Source organism: Chenopodium album, chromosome 16 (assembly GCF_948465745.1).
Source record: "Chenopodium album chromosome 16, dcCheAlbu1.1, whole genome shotgun sequence".
NCBI classification, from domain to species: domain Eukaryota; kingdom Viridiplantae; phylum Streptophyta; class Magnoliopsida; order Caryophyllales; family Amaranthaceae; genus Chenopodium; species Chenopodium album.
Genome location: NC_137849.1, coordinates 50,608,869 through 50,627,818, shown reverse-complemented (window position 1 = coordinate 50,627,818; position 18,950 = coordinate 50,608,869). Strand labels below are relative to the sequence as shown.

The window sequence follows — 18,950 nt, the reverse complement described above, 5'->3', positions numbered from 1 at the left end:
GGCTCCTACTCCCCTTAAATGGTTCCTAATCCTATTTAATATAAATAATAATAACATTTCGGTTAAAATTCATTAAACAATTAGTATCAAAGAAAAAAAAGAAGATAATATCATTAAAATAATTGCACTGGTCTAAAGTTTAAGTTCTAAGTATGTTATGGGGTGCAATATTTGTCAAAGTTGTAATCCTGCCTTCTTTTATTTTATTTGTCTTCTGAGGTAAATTAATAAAAGTTTATTTTTTATACCTCTGCACTGGCATTCAAATCATGGAATGACCACTCTAGCTTAAATGGCAATATTGGAAAAGCACAAACTGTGCAAATATAAGTAAATGTATATTTCCGTCGTAAATTTATAGTTTTCTGAAGATTTAAGACGATCAGTTTGGTGAAAATTTCAATCGTTTTTACTCTAGAGCACATTTCACTAAATAATACTTACTCTGTTTTTTTATACTTGCAACACACCTTCTATCTCGCTTATCGAGGAGGTGATTAAAGTAGGTAAACGAATGAATTAAGCTATGAAATTTAAACTGTAGCGAATTATCACTTTCTTCTTATAGGTGGTAAAATTTTGTAAATTAATTTATCTGTTTACCTAGTCTAATATCTTCCTTAAAATGCGTGCTGAAGGGGTGTGTTGCAACTAAATAAAAACGGAATTAGTACTAATATTAGAATTTAGAAAAAAGCATAAACTGCGCAAATTTAAGTAAATGAATATTTTTCCACCATAAATTTGTTTTTTGAAGATTACAAACAAGGCGTATCATGTATGCATTGATCAATGATCGTCATGATGTTCAACAATAGTCAAATAAATTTTTAAAGAAAGACGAGCATTTTATTCCGGAACACATTTCAAAATACACCTCAAAATTTCAATACAAGTACAAAAAAATTATAGTACTATCTTCATCGACTGTACAGGTAGGATATACACAATAACTTTCTCACATAAACATAGAGTTACATTTTCATAACTTAATAGAAGGCCATTGGGCTTCTAGACAGTCATTAACTCATGTTAATGCAGCTATATCATACAAATGTAATACCATTAGCAACTAAAGATGGTCTGTTGAAGCTAACGAATCTCATCATGTTGGAGCCGAGTTTAGGAGGGTAATATGACACTTCTTATTTCTGTAACTTCTCTGTTTAGAAAGGAAGCTTCTAGCGGCACTGAACCAATCACAAACCAGTAACACAATGGAACTTTGTATATTATCATGAGATTCCAAGATCAAATGATGGAGGATTTACAAGAGCAGAGTCCTGTGGCAAGGGTTCGGATATTTTTCTTCTTTGCACATATGACCCTGTTCTTTGACTTAGAAGTTTTGCAGCCTGGGCCTCCAATTCATCAAGATCAAGGCCTTCATAAAATTGATCATCCAAGAAAGAAGCACATCCTGCATCAATACCATTGCATTGATATGGTAACGGTGCTTCTTTGCTTGGAAGTGCTGAATCAGAGCAGAACTCCTTCTCCAGGTTCTTTGCAGGAAGAGTAAAAGCTCTGTTTGAAATCATTTTTCTTTTTGAACTCTCAGTATTAGCCACATTTATCAAAGCATTGCTACTGCCGCTTTTTGTACCTTCACATGCTATTGAATTCAAACAAGAACCTACTGAGTTCCTTGTAGATATATTAGGAGATTTCAAAGAGCCTTGAGGAGTTTGTAGAGTGCAAGTCTTCCCAATGGATTCTCCACCTTCTGTCATTGTGGTAACAGAAGGCAGAGACTCTGGAGTTACTACACTAGAATGTTTCTGCTGTTCTTGAAATGGTGATTGAGTGAGTAGGGAACGCCTGTTTCAAATGGGGACTATAAAATGTCAAATGATATGACTTACACTATGAATTTCTAGCATTAAGAGCATTTAGACCCACTTTGAGCAGATTTTGGCATAAAGCACAAGCCTATTGAGCAAAAGGCACTGACTTTGCAATCATGTTTATGGTAGTTTTATAATACACCAGATAATTGCATGGGTGATATAGAACTACCAAGAACATATTTAAACAGTTGTCTTCACACTGTATGGGCCTTAACTAACCATCCATGGTGTCAAGAGGTTGTTCTTACAGAACGGTGAGAAAGATGCATGTAACAAATATATATATATGTGTGTGCAGACAGTCTTGAGTTTATAGGAAGAACCTGTAAATTGCCATCATATCCATTTTACTATCTTCTGTTTGACCACTACCAACTGCTGGATCAGATTGGTCATCTATAAAACTCTCTTCATAAGCATCACTATCTTCATTATTAACCTCATCTTCCGAATCTGGTACCACATCTTCTGAGGACACCCTGAGAATCAACAATTAAATTAAGTCAATTGGTTTCCAGTAACACTTGCATTACCACTAAATTTTAGATCTTCTCACAGGATAAATTACACTATGTAACAGTCCACAGATCCATTTAAGCTTAATTTATTTTTAAAATTTTTTTTAAAGAAATATAAGCTGCATTTTAGGACAACTGGAATATAAAAAAGCGTTGGATTTGAAATTATTCACTCTTTTCATTAAAAAAAAAAAAAGAAATAAAATGCAAGGGGGGAGGACAAAGGGGTGGCAGTGTGGCACAGAAATTTCAACTATTCACTTACTCAGCTTCTTCATCAATGAAGTCTCTGGCATCTTCAAATGGTTTTTTCACTGCAGCAGTAGTAATCAATGGAAGAGGACTTCTTAGTATGTCAGAGAGAAATTTTATTGCATACATGCACCTATGCAAGCATCAGAGGAGATGCTTCCCTGCAAACACTTAGGCTGAGACAATCTATTCACATTCACAATATGATAAGGAGGGTAATAAAGCCAACAAATAGTAATTTATAGGATACCTTTGTTATGCCTGGTCTTATGAAGATCATCAGTGACTTTAAATGCAACTTCTATAGAGGAGTGAGTTGACTTTTCTTTTACACTAATTTGTTGCATTTCTTTGACAAAATCCCCAATCCTGCGCAACCTTTTCAATCTAAAAGGACGTTCACTGGACCCAGACTGTTTTCCAGAACTCATACACCAATCATCGTCACAACTGCTATTTGTTATATTTCGCAAAAGAGTTCGAAATTCTGGGGATGATGGGGGCTGAAAGGTCCTTCCCAATTTCAAGAGACCACCAGGTAGTCCCAATGACATTTCATTCTCAACAGGAGGTCTGACCTCTCTTGTCTGAGGGGAAGAGCCAACAGTAATCTCTTTACTAGCAATAGTTAACAAATTTCCACAAGCTTTGGGAGATAATACTGGCTCTGGGACACGATTTTCATCTTTCTCTTCACCACTGTGCCAATCTACAACATCATCCTCTTTCTTAGATACTACAATACCTTCACCTGCAGATAGTGAGTAGAGGTATGCATGAAGTACATGATACCAAAAAATCCTTTTTACATTTCACAATATGATAAGTAGGGTAGTAAAGCCAACAAATAATAATATATAGAATACCTTTGTTATGCCTGACAGTCTTATGATGATCATCAGTGACTTTAAATGAAACTTCTACAGAGGAGCGAGTTGGCTGTTCTTTTACACTAATTTGTTGTTTCTCTTTGGCAAAATCCCCAATCCTGCGCAATCTTTTTAAACTAAGAGGACGTTTATTGGATCCTGACTGTTTTCCAGGACTCAATCAATCAATCAATCAATCAATCAATCAATCAAAGCCTTAATCCCAAAAGTGGGGTCGGCTAACATGAACCAAATTTGATTATTCCGTGTAGTCATCAACATAAATCTTTCTCCTCCATCCCTTACGATCCAAAACTTCATCCTCACGTAAATCCATGCACTTCATATCCTTCCTCACTCCTTCCAACCAAGTCATCTTTGGTCTCCCTCTTCCTCGTTTAATCCCTCCATGGTCCCACTCTTCCACTCTTCGCACCGGTGCACCCTCGGGTCTCCGTCTTACATGTCCAAACCAACGCAGACGATTTTCCCTTAATTTTCCAGGACTCATACACCAATATTCGGCACAGCTGCTCTTTGTTTTATTTCGCGAAGGAGTTTGAAATTCTGGGGAAGATAGGGGTTGAAAGGAGCCTCCCAATTTCAAGAGACCATCAGGTAGTCCCAATGACATTTCACTTCCACCAGGTCTGACCTCTATTGTCTGAGGGGATGAGGTAACAGTAATCCCTTTACTAGCAATAGTTAACAAATTTCCACAAGCTTTGGGAGATAATACAGGCTCTTGGAAATGACTTTTATCTCTCTCTTCACCACTGTTCCAGTCTACAGCATTGTCCTCTTTCTTAGATACTATAATACCTTCTCCTGCAGATAGTGAGTAGAGGAAAACATGAAATTCATGATTTCAAATAAACTGAAGAGATGAAAACTTGACTTTTCATTTCACCTACCAGCATCACTCAGAGGAGACTCTGGAACAACACCACTTTCAATAAAGCTGGTTAGACGAGGACTGAAATCAGAGTATGCGTTATCTAAGTCACATTCTGCAGCTGGTGTAGCTGGGGATTTGGGTTCAGTTGCATCAGCAGTCTCACATCCAATACTTTCATCTGCACAAATCTGGTCATCAGGTGAGGTAAGGACAATTATTGAATCCACTTCAGCTGCGTCACAATTCTTGTCACCAGCTGGTAAGTGAGACCTGACTCTTGAATGAGCTTCGCATACATCTTGAGCGGAAGAATCCAGCATTGTAACTTTGTTAGACGGCAAAATAGCTGGAAGAGGAGCTGGAATTTCGAGTAATCTATGACAAGAATTGAGCATGTGCTTCTCCTCAGCCACTGAAGGGCCAAATGAAGAGACCTCAGAGTAGGATTTTTCTTTCGGTGCAGCAGGATAATCTAAAGGATCAAGTATATCTGCACAAGAATTTGTTTTCATCAATTGTCAATGTTTTCTTGAAGCACATACATTAAACAGTTAAAATTACACTTTGTAAAGTCCCATGAAAAACCAAAATTTCTAGAAGCCAAGTTCTTTCTGAAATGAAGGAAAACATTAAGTGTAAAGGACTTTTAGAAACGGAGGTAGTAAGTAATGAAGTACATACATGCATCTGATATTAGGTATTTGTCAAGTGTTATAGCCCATACGGATGAAGGATTAAACCACATAATAAAAAGCACCACCAACCACCCATCGTTGACAAAAATGCTACTGTCTCAATCTCATTTTCAGCGTTTAAGTCATCAGCCAGACAGGGGGGATAAACAATTGTAGACCATGTATGACAAATGATTCAGATAGGAAGAAGTAAAAAAGTAGAGGACAATCTTTATGCTTAACTCTGCCAAGATCTAAATTCATAAAGCATATTGACAAGAGGGTTCACCATGGGACGAGCTAAAATGGAAAATGGGGCATATATTTAGGGACAGAGGGAGTATATCTGTATATGTTTATAAATTAACAAAAGTGTATTACCTCTTCCATTTTCGGTATGTTTTTCAACACTCCCAGTTATCAAGCACCGAGTACTCCTCGGAAACTGCAATATAAAAATGAAAGCTAAAGTGTAAGGCCATGGCTGATTAAAGGATAAATTAAAAAGTGTTGTACAAAGACCATAGATGTAGTCTGTAGACATACATCAAGCCCAAAATTTTCGACAGTATTGGATGGCAACCCTCGAAGAAGCTGCATTGCATCAATGAGCCATCTGGATCGAGATGAATGCATTATTCTGTGCACCCTGGAGGGACACGTCTGGAAAAAAGGAAAGGCAACTAGAGATGGTTTTATTGCCTCATTAGACAAAAAGTATTTTTCTAACAATGCAGATTCAGCTTCAGTGAGCCTTTCCCTGAACTTTGGTTGTTGGGGGGAATCAACTTTAACCTTTTTCACTGGACGAATAAATTTTTCAATTGATAGTTCTACAAATTGCAGTTCTGGTTTCAGATGATGAGGAAGCTGCAGCAGATCACGCAGAAAATAAAAAAGTACAGACATCAGATCAACAGCTGAAACATGTAATCTACAGGAATGCCTGTGGTTAAACTTACCATCCTTGGGCTGCAATGAAAAGTGAAACTATTCATGCCCCCATTTCGCATGTGCTTCCCAACAGTCTTACCAGTTGCTAGTTTCCGTTTATAACCTTTTAGCTCAGTACCCTCACAAGCTAATACAAGTAATGCAGGTCAAGGATCACAAACATTCACAAGCATAAACAAAATTCATAGGCAACAAGCACAAAAGAAACCATAGAGAGAAAGGGAATCTAGTCAAGGATATCAACTCGACCATCATGTTTCCTTCCTGTTCTTCCCATCCGCTGAATCATCCTCAAAGGAGATATATTAGCATCAAAACATATCACAAGATCAACTTCCATAATATCAAGCCCTTCTTCACCAATTGATGTGGCAACAATAACATTGTATCCACCCAAACGGAATTTCTGTCCCAAAAGGCAAAGCAATTATAAGATTGAGAGCAGAAACTCTGGATTTTATGTCGCATACCGATTGTTACCTCAAGAACTGCCTGTTGAACCTTTTGTGACTGGCCTTTCAATGTTTTTCCTGGAAAATAGCATAGTATATAAGATCCACTTCAGGAAAGAAATCATAAATTTTGATTTCACAACAAAACAAGAAGACATACAGAAACGAAACCAAAACCAATGGCATTATCAGAAATTAGAAAACTGTAAAATTCTGCACCAGCAAATCGAGATAGAGCTCTATAAAACCATTCATCAGCCTCAATCAGAGAAGCAAAATATGGCAAAGACGCAATCTCAGTGAACCTCAACTTCTGCCCGGTAGGCTAAGAGCCTTATACTACTTGGATAAGAGATAGAAGACAATGAATTTCATATAGGTGATCATAGCACCTAGAGTGCTTTGAAAAACTACATGCAGAATATTTATATACCCTGACAGATTCAATTCCATCTGATATTTTACTCATCTGAAACTTCCCACCACACACAACTCCAGAGAGAGTGAGGCAAGCAGCAACTAAAGTCACTTTATGGTTACATATGGCTTCAAGTGAAAATTGTTCAAACTGGAACAACTTTCGGAATTTTGAAACCAATTGCAATGATATTAATGTCAAGAAGCAAAGTCGTGAAATCCTTATTTATGTACAAAAGAAGCCCAAGGCCTCCCTAGTAGACATCACAAACACAATTACAATTTACTCACACCAAAGAATACTTACTTAAAAAGCATCTATCACTGTGGCACATATGCACTTTTAAGGCTTCAAACATACTAGCAGATACTATGGTTCATTAATCAACATACTTCTTTCAGCCTTTAAGGAAATCATAATTAAAAGCTTTAAAGCTTATCCTACATCCCATCAAAATAAAGCAAGGAATTTCCGGACTTATTTGTACAAACCTGAACTTTGACCAATAAATTGAGTTGCTTTGACTGAACCAACATGGGCTAATGAATCTAATATGTCCCTGTTAAAATCAATGTGAGAATGGAGAAGTCAGTTACCTATAAGATATCAAATTCAATAGAGAAAGCAAACGTAAACCAAAATCCAAAGAAAATTTCAAAATTCTTATTAAATATAGTTTTGTTTACCTGACACTCCCCCTAAAATTTGAAAAAATGATTACCCTTGATTTTGCTGGATCATTTGTTGCTGCAAAAAAAAAAGCAAAAATTTTCATATCATATCCCCCATATTGATATACATTTGAAAACGAAACAAGATAACAATCATGAGCAGTCGAGGAGTGCGCTTAAGCAATAAAATTGCTTTTCATGCCAAATGGAAATCTTCCCCCAAACCCTCCCCTAAAAAATGTTACAAATATATTAATAATAAATCTCCTATAATAATTCAGGAGTTAATTTTCTAACTTTACACCACAAGCCTCCAAACCTTTAATACTCAAAATTTGTTGAATCCATGCATTAGCACCGGTATGTTCTAGTACATAAGTAAAGATGAGGCACTTAGTTTAAAGCACCCATGTCTCTTACTTTATTTATTATCATGAATAGATAAGAGCTGCTAAGCAACACACACACACACAAAAAAAAAAAAAAAAAAGTGATTCATCTAATATTTGATAGGATAGGATCTCATTCCTAGAACTACCACTTAACCCTTTTCTCTACCCTCTCTTTTCAGAGAAATTTGATACATGCATGTAGGCAAATTTGAATGAGATAAGCTTCTCTGGACTCTGGAGTTGCTTTCTAAGCGTTCAAGTCTGGAATGAAGAGCTTGAAAAGTTCTCTCAACATTTCATTCTTGCATATAATACTCATCGTTGCTGTATTTTAATCCCTCTCTAACTTCCTGGTTTGCAATTTCGCTGTTTGTCCTACATTACTATTGATTTCAGTTGGTACCAAATAAAATTGAAAGCGGTGTTTTAAATGCTTTATACCTAAGAAGAATCAGCTGTCAAATAAATTTGTAGAACATCTCAAGAAAAAGAGTGATATTCTAAACAGACAGAGTGAAGACATGCGTAAAAGCAATTGTGGAAAGTGCTTCTTGCTAACCAAAGCACCTTATACTATGCAATCAATTTACTAATGATCTCTGTTCTGCAAGAATTTACAGCACACGTCTTTATTTAAAGAACGCAGCTTCCCTACTTTACCAGAGGATGGATGCCACAAGGTGTGATCCATAAGCATTTTTACAGTTAGCTCGGTCCATTCTACACACTAATGCCAACACATGGTGATGCTAGAATATAAATTGTAAATCAAATAATGAAACAAAGCAGAGATACATACTGAAATGACTTTCTAAAATTTCTATCATTTTGGACAATTTTGGGCTGGGGGCACCATGCGACAGACTCTTCTGCATTAAAATCTTTGCACTCTGAATGGCTTCATTTCTACTCATAAGTCTTGCAAAATACCTGCCACAAGTCAATCAAACAACAACATCTTCAGAGAACAAAGCTTCTGCCACCATTAAAAAAAAAAACGTGTTTAAAAACAAGTAACAATTTCGATCTAAGTTAAAATTTCGAGCAAAATTTATCAAATCACTAAACAGTACATTAGACCAGTGTGTCAATAAAAATAATGCTTGGTTAAAGCCAGCAATGGCAACTGGCAAAGAAAATTTGTAGCCTAATAAGAATACGTGGCTTATATTTTCCATATAACATTGCTTGGTTTCTCTCAAAACTACAGTTTCAGATATGAAGTCCAGTCTCCAATATAAAAAGACATTAACTACCATACAACTATCTACTGTGTGGACATCATAGATGGTAAGAGAGTTATACCCTTGTCGCAGCTTTTCTTCAAGCATCTCATGTGCTGGTCTTATTCCATGGCTAGAGAGTAGCTTGCGTATGTGGTAGAGTGTAATAAGAACACCAAAGTAACCTTCTACTTCACTATACTTCACTTGCGGAAGTTCTGGCGGTGGTGCTTGTCGAAATTTATCCCTTGAATTCAGCAAATCGCAAGGGCTCAACTGTTGAAGGGAAAATATTAAATTAGTAGCTCAGTGCCCAAGGAGAAAGGCAGAAAACAAGGGTGTCAAATCAAACAGATTAAAATACCTAAAAAGAGGAATATCCGAATATAATGAATGTAAACACCACATAACCATGGGATTTGAATGTGTTTCTACTTAAAATAAGTGCTCTTCTTATATTTGATCTTAAGCCCACAAAGGTTTCAAAATGCTTAATTTATGCACTGGTGGGCTTAATTGGTCTAGGTGATAATCATCTTATCAGTTCTCACCAAGCTCAATGATCAAAGTTAATCGGAGATATGCTAGTGAATGGTTTTTTCGGTTTGATGGAAAACAATCAAGTTGAATTGGATGAGATTACCACACAAAGAAACATATTCCCTCCTTTTTCTTTTGAGGAATCTATTTTCTGTTGACTCTTGTTTTGCAGGATGCAAGAGTTGAGTGGGTGTAATAATAAGGTAGCTTAAGAAAGAGAGAGAGGTTAAAAGGATGGGTGAGTATAAGAAAAGGGGGAATAAAGTGAGAGAGAGTGGAAAGGTGTAAATATTGTGGGGTGAGGGGGTATGAGAGTAGAATTATGTAGAAATGGGTATATCAGATAAATAAACCTCAAAAAACATAAAATGGATACTCTTTTGGAAACAGAGGGAGTACTAGATAATATACTTCATCAATTTCACACTAAGTATTAGCATTAAAAGCATTTTAAAAAAAAATTAAAAATCTCGAATAGTCCAATGGGTTTCATACTTATAATAGGTACTCTATATCATCTCAGCACTTTAACTTAATTTTCTCATTACAAATATGGAGTAAGGAAAGAGGAGAGGGGGGGGGGGGGGGGGGGGGGACATACTGTTTGGAAGTCCCTGCCTGGTAGCACTCCCATTGCACAAAGCCTGGCAGCAAGTGGCCGTATAACCTCCATGAGAAGATTATGTATCTCATCAGCATCCTTCCCCATTGGAACCTACATAGGGAGGGGCCAACTGTGAATGGGAATTTTAACCACACAAAATCAGTAGCATACCGTATTACCATTTGCTTTCTCATACCTCGATTAGTTCAAGCTTCCTATTGTGTACATAAGGGCATACATCAGCATCACTTTCATTGCGATATTCAAGCGTAGATATTTGCAGGTTATCAATTACCTGCTGAATAGTTTCCTTCTTTGCTGAAACCAAATCTATATGTTAACGTTACGGAAGACCAATGAAACTTATAGGAAAAAAATGGATAGCAAACTTACAGCCAGGGGTAGCAGTCAAAGCTAATATTCTCATCTCAATTGGAACTGCCATCAGCTGTGAACAGAACAAAGAAGTTGCACCTAAGCGTCAAGTCAATGTTAATAATAATGTGCAAACGTACTGGACATAAATCATAAATATACAGGAAACTTTAAGCAACCTCACGAACAGACACGCAGTAAGAGTAGTTCCCCATTGCACGATGAGCCTCGTCAATCACTAGGCACACCAGCGACTTCATAAGACAAGCCCCTGATTTTCGTAACAAAATATTGTAACTAACAATGATGACCTCGAGAAAGTTAAACAAGCATACAGCACAGTAAAAAAAAAAAAAAAAAAGAGGGAGCAAGAGTTGGTGCAAAATTATACGATGAAACTGCATTTTTGACAAAATTGTCTAAAATAATAGCACAATGAGGAAAGGATTTGTGAAAACAGAAAATTATAAAAAAAAAAAAAAAAAAAAAAAAAGAAGAAGAAGAGAGAGAGAGATAGAGATTGAATCGGAAAGCAACAAGACTGAAATAAAAATCCCCAATTAACAACTGTCTAGCTTTAGCATCACTTTCTAGACAAGTATGGATTGCAAAAGAATGCAAATGGAAAATAAATCTCATGAAATACTAGAAAAGACAGCACCTGTTCCTAGAGCACACAAACTAGAGCAGCAAAAAAAAATAAAAGATGTTTTTGTAACACACACCCAATCCCACCCCCAGCACGACCTAAAAACAAGGATGGGAAAAAGCACACAATCTTAAACCAATTGTTACCATAAATTTTAGATCACATTTTCACAAGCAATACACCGGAAGTACATCACCTGACTGAATATCTTTTTCAAGCACTTGGGGTGTGACAAAGAATACACGTTTAGCTTTCCACAAGGATACTCTTTTGGGGGGACTTATAAGACCTGTCATATCAATTGTCCATTCCTGCAATCACTTATATTTAATTCTTCTCAAAACATGTCTATATATGAAGCAATGTGAACTTTCAGCAAAATTCTCGGGACAAGTGCAAAAGAAAGCCACGAACTTACTTGTGGTATACCGACAATATTATGGCAGGCTTCTATTTGTTGCATAACCAAGGGTCTTGAAGGAGCAGCAAAAACTATCTTACCTGCGATTGAAGAGGGAGTCAAGGTATCAATGTCATAAAAAGCACGTGAGGATTTTAGGAAAAAAAAAAAAAAGAGTATATAACTTCCAAAAGGTTCATGGTTTCATCCTCTCAATAAGTCCACGCGGCAAAAGTGCTGAACCCAATGAGCATTACCTTCAGGGAACCATCTAAAGTAGTTATGCATAACAACAGCAGCAATGAGAGTTTTTCCCAGGCCTGTAGGTAGTGCCACTAATGTGTTTGAAAATAAAGCTGTCCTGGCTATCTCAAGTTGATACTCACGACGAGGAACATTTTCTGTAAAACAGATAGGAGATGGGATTCCATGAGCCAAGCTATCTACAACTTGATGGTCTCATATCACAAATATTACGTAGTAACTAAATCATTACACATAAAGATAACATAAACAGGAACTTTCCCTGTCCCGAAGTAAGAATAATCAGAGGAACCATTCGCCAAGTACATACACGCTGCGATTGTACATGTACCACAGTCAAAAAAAATCAACAACCAGGCATAGAGATAAACACTTAAATACTTCAATTTCAACCAAAACATTCATAATTAAAAGAAGAATGGCTTATACAAAAATTTCAAATATCCGAATTCCATACTCAGCTGAATCCATAATACATGGGTATTTATGGTAGGAATATGTATAATAAAGATGCAGTGATCAAACCACACAATTGAAAAGTGAATTCAAAATATACAAATTATGTGCTACTGTAATAGCCAGATTATCTAATTGTATTTTTTTCCCCAATTTACTAACCCTAACACTTCAACAATTAAGATTTTCCGAAAACCTACCTGGATAAATCCAAGTTTTAGCAGCCTCAAGATCAATATCTACACAACACGCCCTTTCCTGAACCCTAATTTGCTCATCATCACCTCGACATTCAATTTCATTCTCGACACCCGTTTTCGAAGACCCATTACTAATAAATCTATCAAGCGTTAATTGACGGGAATTATTCTGGACTTTGTTCAATTGATGATTCTTCCATAAATTATTGCCGCCAAAAGTAACATTGGAAGGTTGAGGAGGAGGAGGAGGCGGCGTTTCTAGGGTTTTAGCGGCGGTGCTCTGACATGCAACATCGATTTCTCGAACTGCTGCTTCCCAATCGAAATCCTGCAAAATTGTTGGGAAAAAATTGATTTGGGGATAAAATGAATGAAAATGAAAAATGGGGAAGAAAGATAGAGAAAGTACCTCTTCATCGTCGTCGATGATTAATTGAACAGAAGAAGAAGCCATTGTTGTTCGCAGAAGATCGAAAAAATTGAATTGGAGGAAGAAATTAAGGGGTGGAAAACGAAAACGCTTGCTGAATAATTTTGGGGAGGTGTTTGATTGAGTGAGAATGGGAGGAAATAACTAAAATGGCGGGCAAATATTTTTGGATTTTCAAAAGTAAATTATTAGCGTGTTTGATAATTTGATTACTCGTGTTAACGATGAAAATTGATGTCTTGTTTGGTTGACACAGAAAAAAAAAATTGCTAAAATATTTTACTCCTAATATGCATGTAATGTTATACTCAGTTTAATATTATAATAATTACGTAAATATAATATAATATTAATTAATATTATAATAAATTTAACCAAGCATGTAAAAGAAGATGAAAAACTTTATACACCTTAATAGGATCCCGTGGTTATTATTAGAACCATCTCTTTTACTACAGTAACAACAACAATGCAACATAATATAACTAAATCATACTAAACTCATTTTTCTCCGTAGAATTTTGTAGAAATCTTTATAGGTTTGTGATGACTCTAAATCAAATTATATGACCCCGGAAATCACCACGTGCATTTATTTCATTTTTGAAATTTTTTTCGAAATTGGCCAAAAAACGTGGATTATAGCCTTCAATTTTTAACAATTTTGACTTTTTTGAACTCAGGAAAAAGAAATTGACGAGATGCTTCCCACAGACCTAAAAACACTCCGGGAGACCATTTGGGTGGGTGGAACTATCCACTTTGCCTTTAAACTGTCAATTTACCCGTTTACAACTTTCGTCAATTTCTAAACTCAAGGCAACCACGAACACTGGCAACATATAATGATCATATATGGTTCCAAATGACATTATATGATTTTAGGATGTATCACCTAGTATCTTAAGATTTTTTGACACCAAGTCCCAAAACCTCCAAAATTGCTTTGATTTCGTGTATTATAACAATGATTTTACCTCGGAGTATGTTTTGTGAATTCAAACTTCCTTTATTTTGTCAACCAACCAACTATTCACCAATTTCCATAGTTTTCACTTCCTCTATTTTATCAACATCGCTTTGTTTGGTACATATGCTAATGTACTACTTTGTTTGGGTAAGGAATTGACAGGTCTACCGGCCTTTATGAATGCAAGAACCGACATTAGCGGTTCTTTACTGAAGCTAAATAAAAAAAATAAAAAAACACAAAACTTCTACCAATCCTACGTGGACTATATCGTGGGAATAAGTTTTTAAACCACTGCCAGTAGGAAAATTAATTTACAATTCAACCATTTATAAGGAAATCGTTCTAAAAGTAAAACAATGCACGGGTCATTAGAGCTTGAGTAAATACTCCGTAAGTATAAAATTATTGGGTGATACGATTTAGAGGGCTGCCGGAGAGAGAAGCGGAAAGTGAGTGAGAAAGAATGGAAGCAGTGGTGGTTGACGCTGGATCCAAGCTCCTCAAAGCTGGCTTCGCCATTCCCGATCAACCTCCTCCTGTCGTATGTTTTTCATCTTTCCCCCCTTTTGTTTTCACTCTCCATTTTCTAAATTACACAAATTTAAACTATTTTGATGGAGTTGAAGCTAAATTACACAAATTTAAACTATTTTTATGGGATACTGACATATTTCTGATTAATCACTGTGGGCCATCTTAATTCCCTCTTACATTGGCTTATAATTATGTCATTTTTTGGGAGAGGCCCACTATTTTTATTCAAGATTTGGGATTGAATTGAATTTGAAGGACCAAAATCCCAGTTTAGCTTTTGGAATTACCTCATTAATTGTTAATTCGAGCTGGGTACTATAGTATTTGTGAAGAAGAAGCTTTTCCATCTGGGTTCTGAAGAAGGGTTTTGGAATGTGTAAAAAAATTGTACCTTTTTTTTTTTTAAAATTTGAGTGCTTCTTTGGATTATCGGATTGAGAAGTTTAATGGAATTATATGGTTTTAGGGTGTCACTAATGACATTGATGTAGACATTATTTGGTCCTTGTAACTGGTAAGTACCACGACTTTAATCAACTAAAGTAGACGGCATTCACATTATGAGAATTATAGTGTATCTCAGTGAGATTCATTCTAATTTCTATATTGTGATTCAGATCATTCCTACACAAATGAAGTGTGTGCCAGAAGAGGAATCATTAAATGGTTTGGCTGTGGCTGAGGACATCACTGTTGATCCTATTGTTCGTGGTTTTGTGAGTGATTGGGATGCCATGGAAGATTTATTGCACCATCTTGTGTATTCAAGCCTTGGATGGGAGATTGGCAACGAAGGCCATATTTTATTTGCTGACCCGCTGTTAACTCCCAAGGTTATTGCAAATCTATTTGTACAAAATTTTGTCTTACATTTCTTATAGGTGGAATTCGAACTCTCTTCCTCCTTACCACATGTCTTTTTCCAAATTTATGAAATCTCAAACTGTTTGAAAGAATGAAACCAAACTGTACTAGTCTATGCATCTGCTACCGCATATAATTCTTTGACTAAACTGCCATCTCCCATATGTTAATTCTCCAAATTTGCTGGAAGAGAAGGTGAATTTTTTTTGCTTTGTGTTCATGGCTAATTGGGATGGGATTGAGTCAGTGAGTTCCCTTAGTGTGCATGGCTAATTGATAGATAAACCCCTTGTCTTAACCTTTCTAACCAATTTTTTGCTTATTTTTGTAGCCTAACTCGAAAAGTGCTCATTCAATATTACAATTGCCTATTTGCATGTGTTTTTATATATTCTTACTTCCCACAGCTAATGTTTGTTGATTACAGGCTGTAAGAGAACGATTGGTCCAACTGATGTTTGAAAAATTCAACGTGTCAGGATTTTATGCTACCGAGCAAGCTGTATTGTCACTCTATGCAGCTGGGCGTATTTCTGGTTGCACTGTTGATATTGGTCATGGCAAGATAGGTGTGCTCAAGTGTGCCTTTTTAATAGTAGCAAAGCTCTTTACTTTTTACTCTTAATATCATTCATCGATCTTTAGTTGTGGGGTACTTTAATATGCTGCTCATAAATATTTAGACTCTAGGCTCTTTGCTGATTCACACTGACAATATTGTGCATGTATGTGTGTCTTTATGTTTACAATTTCCTGATATGGATGTATGGGCTCGTGTTTGCATCTATATATGTTCGCGGGTGTGTGTACAAGTACATGCATATGTGGCTTTAAGCATGGGTAAATTATCGTTGCATGCAGTAGCCTGATGCATTGGATGATTCCAGATTCATAAAGAACTAGACTTAGCTGATAGACGCTTTGGTTCTGCATGATTGGCAGATATTGCTCCTGTTATTGAAGGAGCGGTCCATCATATTGCCTCAAGAAGATTTGAAATTGGGGGTGCTGATTTAACCAAGCTACTTGCCGAGGAACTTCGGAAGTCTAATCCACTGGTGAATCTCCGGATTCAAGATGTGGAGAAACTTAAAGAGCAATATGCAAGCTGTGCTGAAGATGAACTTGCCTATGAAAAAATCCAGCAATCATGCCCCAATGAACAGCATATTCTGCCTGATGGTCAGGTTTGTATCTGTTCATTTTGTGTGTGATCCTTTTGGACTACTAGATTCATTTTGATGCTTGATGCTACATTTAAAAAAGTGCTGTTCGGTGTACCCTGCTATGCTTTACTTGGTTTAGATTTACATTGGTTTTTCACAGGGAGTATGCTCATTTCCAATGGATTGTTTCATACTATTTCTTCAAATTTCACATTTCATTTTTGTTGGACAACTTTTATAAAACTGTGGTGTCCCTTTCTGAAGTTATGATGATATGACTTGAAATTTAGATATCCTAGAATATGGCCGGAATGAATTTCAACTTGCATTTGAAATACATCTGCTCTGGGATAGATTGTGTAAATCGATTAAATATGTTATAGGTAATCAAAATTGGAAAAGAAAGATATGCTGTGGGTGAAGCTCTCTTCCAGCCTTCTATATTGGGTTTAGAGGCACATGGCATCGTTGAGCAACTTGTTCGTTGTATATCTACTGTATCATCAGAGAATCATCGGCAGTTGCTGGAGAGCACTGTACTATGTGGTGCCGCATCCTCTATGACAGGTAAATTACCACTTGCCTTCGATCTTCATATATGTTTTTTGCTTTGCTAAAGCCTAAAAGCAAGCTGATGCAGCAACTTTTGCCATTTCTTATCAAAAATTGTTGCAAGGCCTCATTGTTGTGTTTTAGTTAAGAAATTTAGTATTTGTTGCTGTGTATGATTTAAATTTGAGTATGTCTGTAGATTTGTACACCTTCAATTAAAAGTATAAAATCTTGCCAAAGAACGCATGTAGCAACTATTAATAAAGGAGCATAAGGATAGAATAGATAACCAGTGAACTGAGAACTTTATTTTGCCTTTGTTCTATCTTGTACTATGCAAGTAAAGGTGGGAGATCTGGTGTTGTAATTCTATTCAGTGGTGATTTAATTGCTTTGATAATACACCCACATCAATTTCCCGGTCCCCCCCCCCCCCCAAAAAAAAATTCTCTTCTTCTTCTTCCTTAATTCTATATTTCTGTTTTCCTGTCTATTAAAATTTGGGATGCCCAAGACATTAATCTATAGTAACAATTTTGGGACACAGGAAGTAGGTCTTTTATAAACCACTCGTACAAAATATTGTTTGTTGTTGTGATTATTGAGAACTGTATCATGTTAGTGTTAAAATTCCTTCCAAAAAATGGATCTGCATATACTGCTAGAACTAGGCACTTGGTATTTCACGTCTTATAAAATTCTATCTGGTAGCCCTTATAATGGACTTTAGATGTCCTACGAAAGCTAATAGAAATGTCCAGGGTTTGTTATTGCTTCTGCTGATCTGATTTACCTTCTCTGTTACTGCAGGTTTTGAGAGTAGGTTCCAGAAAGAAGCTAATATGAGCACATCAGCTATTCATCCTTCGGTGGTGAAGGTAATCCATTCCTTTTTCATTTTGAATCCGTGTACTTGACATATATCATATGTCTTGTATTATTGACAATATTTCTCCACTGGGGACCTTCATTTAACGTTGCTCATTGTTTTGAATTCTTCATCCAAATACAGCCTCCAGAATACATGCCAGAGAATTTGGCCCAGTACTCAGCATGGGTAGGCGGCGCAATACTTGCCAAAGTTGTTTTCCCTCAGAATCAACATGTAACCAAGGCAGACTACGATGAACATGGACCTGCTGTTGTTCACAGAAAATGTTTCTGATAGATGCCTGCTTCTGCTTCAGTTTACTAACACTAACAACGGCAATAGAGACTCAACGTGATTGGATATTGGACTCACAATGGGATGTCTCTGGACTCTAGATATTTAGGGAAACTACTGTGAGAGGAAAACTCACGCGAGTGAACTCTTGAATCAACTCACTGTTATGGGTTTAACGTAACTGCTGAACTTTGCTGCAAGTAGGAAGATGATTGGTAAGGACTGAATGATAGTGTTATTTAGAACATTTAATTATACCTTATTAACTACTCTTATTTTCGGCATTTGGAAGTTCTGTGAGCTATGTAGATTGTTTAATGTCCTATGATTAATCTTTCCTTGATATGTATGGTGATGAACATATTTTTCTTCTCGGCATTCTAGTGAAATGGAATGTAGAAGATGTGGAGGACTGCTTATACCACTAAATTTACAGGCGTTGTATGTCAAAGTCATTCTAAACTCTCTTAAATCAAATTGTTTATTATGAAGTAAAATTTTGTGGTGTTACTATGTCTAAGGTCTTATATAATCAGGTCAAATATGTAAAAATAAATTTGCGAGCTAGGGTTGTAGACTTGTAGGATGTAACATCTCATTTGGTGCC

At 36.3% G+C, this 18,950-nt stretch overlaps 2 protein-coding genes across 2 annotated transcripts; one reads left to right on the top strand and one right to left on the bottom strand.

Annotated features, from left to right (window-relative positions):
• Positions 1-858: 858 nt before the first annotated feature.
• On the bottom strand, positions 859-13,214 carry LOC145585865 (DEAD-box ATP-dependent RNA helicase FANCM-like). The gene is made up of 23 exons (XM_081642572.1): positions 13,069-13,214; positions 12,660-12,987; positions 11,997-12,140; positions 11,758-11,840; positions 11,536-11,650; positions 10,870-10,961; positions 10,709-10,763; positions 10,512-10,633; positions 10,313-10,426; positions 9,254-9,447; positions 8,748-8,878; positions 7,572-7,632; positions 7,377-7,444; positions 6,496-6,545; positions 6,256-6,421; positions 6,024-6,151; positions 5,608-5,931; positions 5,443-5,506; positions 4,410-4,877; positions 2,871-3,380; positions 2,634-2,682; positions 2,174-2,329; positions 859-1,821 (listed from the first exon to the last, which is right to left on the bottom strand). Exons 1-23 carry the CDS (start codon positions 13,111-13,113, stop codon positions 1,236-1,238), a joined length of 4,053 nt encoding a protein of 1,350 aa, XP_081498698.1. The 5' UTR covers positions 13,114-13,214; the 3' UTR covers positions 859-1,235.
• A 1,216-nt stretch (positions 13,215-14,430) lies between these two features.
• On the top strand, positions 14,431-18,760 carry LOC145585864 (actin-related protein 7-like). Its single transcript, XM_081642571.1, has 7 exons — positions 14,431-14,603; positions 15,214-15,429; positions 15,888-16,029; positions 16,403-16,647; positions 17,010-17,193; positions 17,989-18,056; positions 18,191-18,760. The coding sequence occupies exons 1-7, from the start codon at positions 14,526-14,528 to the stop codon at positions 18,341-18,343; spliced, it is 1,086 nt and encodes a 361-aa protein (XP_081498697.1). The 5' UTR covers positions 14,431-14,525; the 3' UTR covers positions 18,344-18,760.
• Positions 18,761-18,950: the final 190 nt, after the last annotated feature.

Excerpts from the sequence above, each read along its gene's own strand:
- LOC145585865 (XM_081642572.1), bottom strand. The coding sequence starts at position 13,113 with ATGGCTTCTTCTTCTGTTCAATTAATCATCGACGACGATGAAGAG. Across the intron at positions 12,988-13,068 it reads TCATCGACGACGATGAAGAG|GATTTCGATTGGGAAGCAGC; the intron begins GTACTTTCTCTA and ends ACAATTTTGCAG. Across the intron at positions 10,427-10,511 it reads GGAAGCTTGAACTAATCGAG|GTTCCAATGGGGAAGGATGC; the intron begins GTATGAGAAAGC and ends CTCCCTATGTAG.
- LOC145585864 (XM_081642571.1), top strand. The coding sequence starts at position 14,526 with ATGGAAGCAGTGGTGGTTGACGCTGGATCCAAGCTCCTCAAAGCTGGC. Across the intron at positions 14,604-15,213 it reads CCGATCAACCTCCTCCTGTC|ATCATTCCTACACAAATGAA; the intron begins GTATGTTTTTCA and ends ATTGTGATTCAG. Across the intron at positions 18,057-18,190 it reads TTCATCCTTCGGTGGTGAAG|CCTCCAGAATACATGCCAGA; the intron begins GTAATCCATTCC and ends ATCCAAATACAG.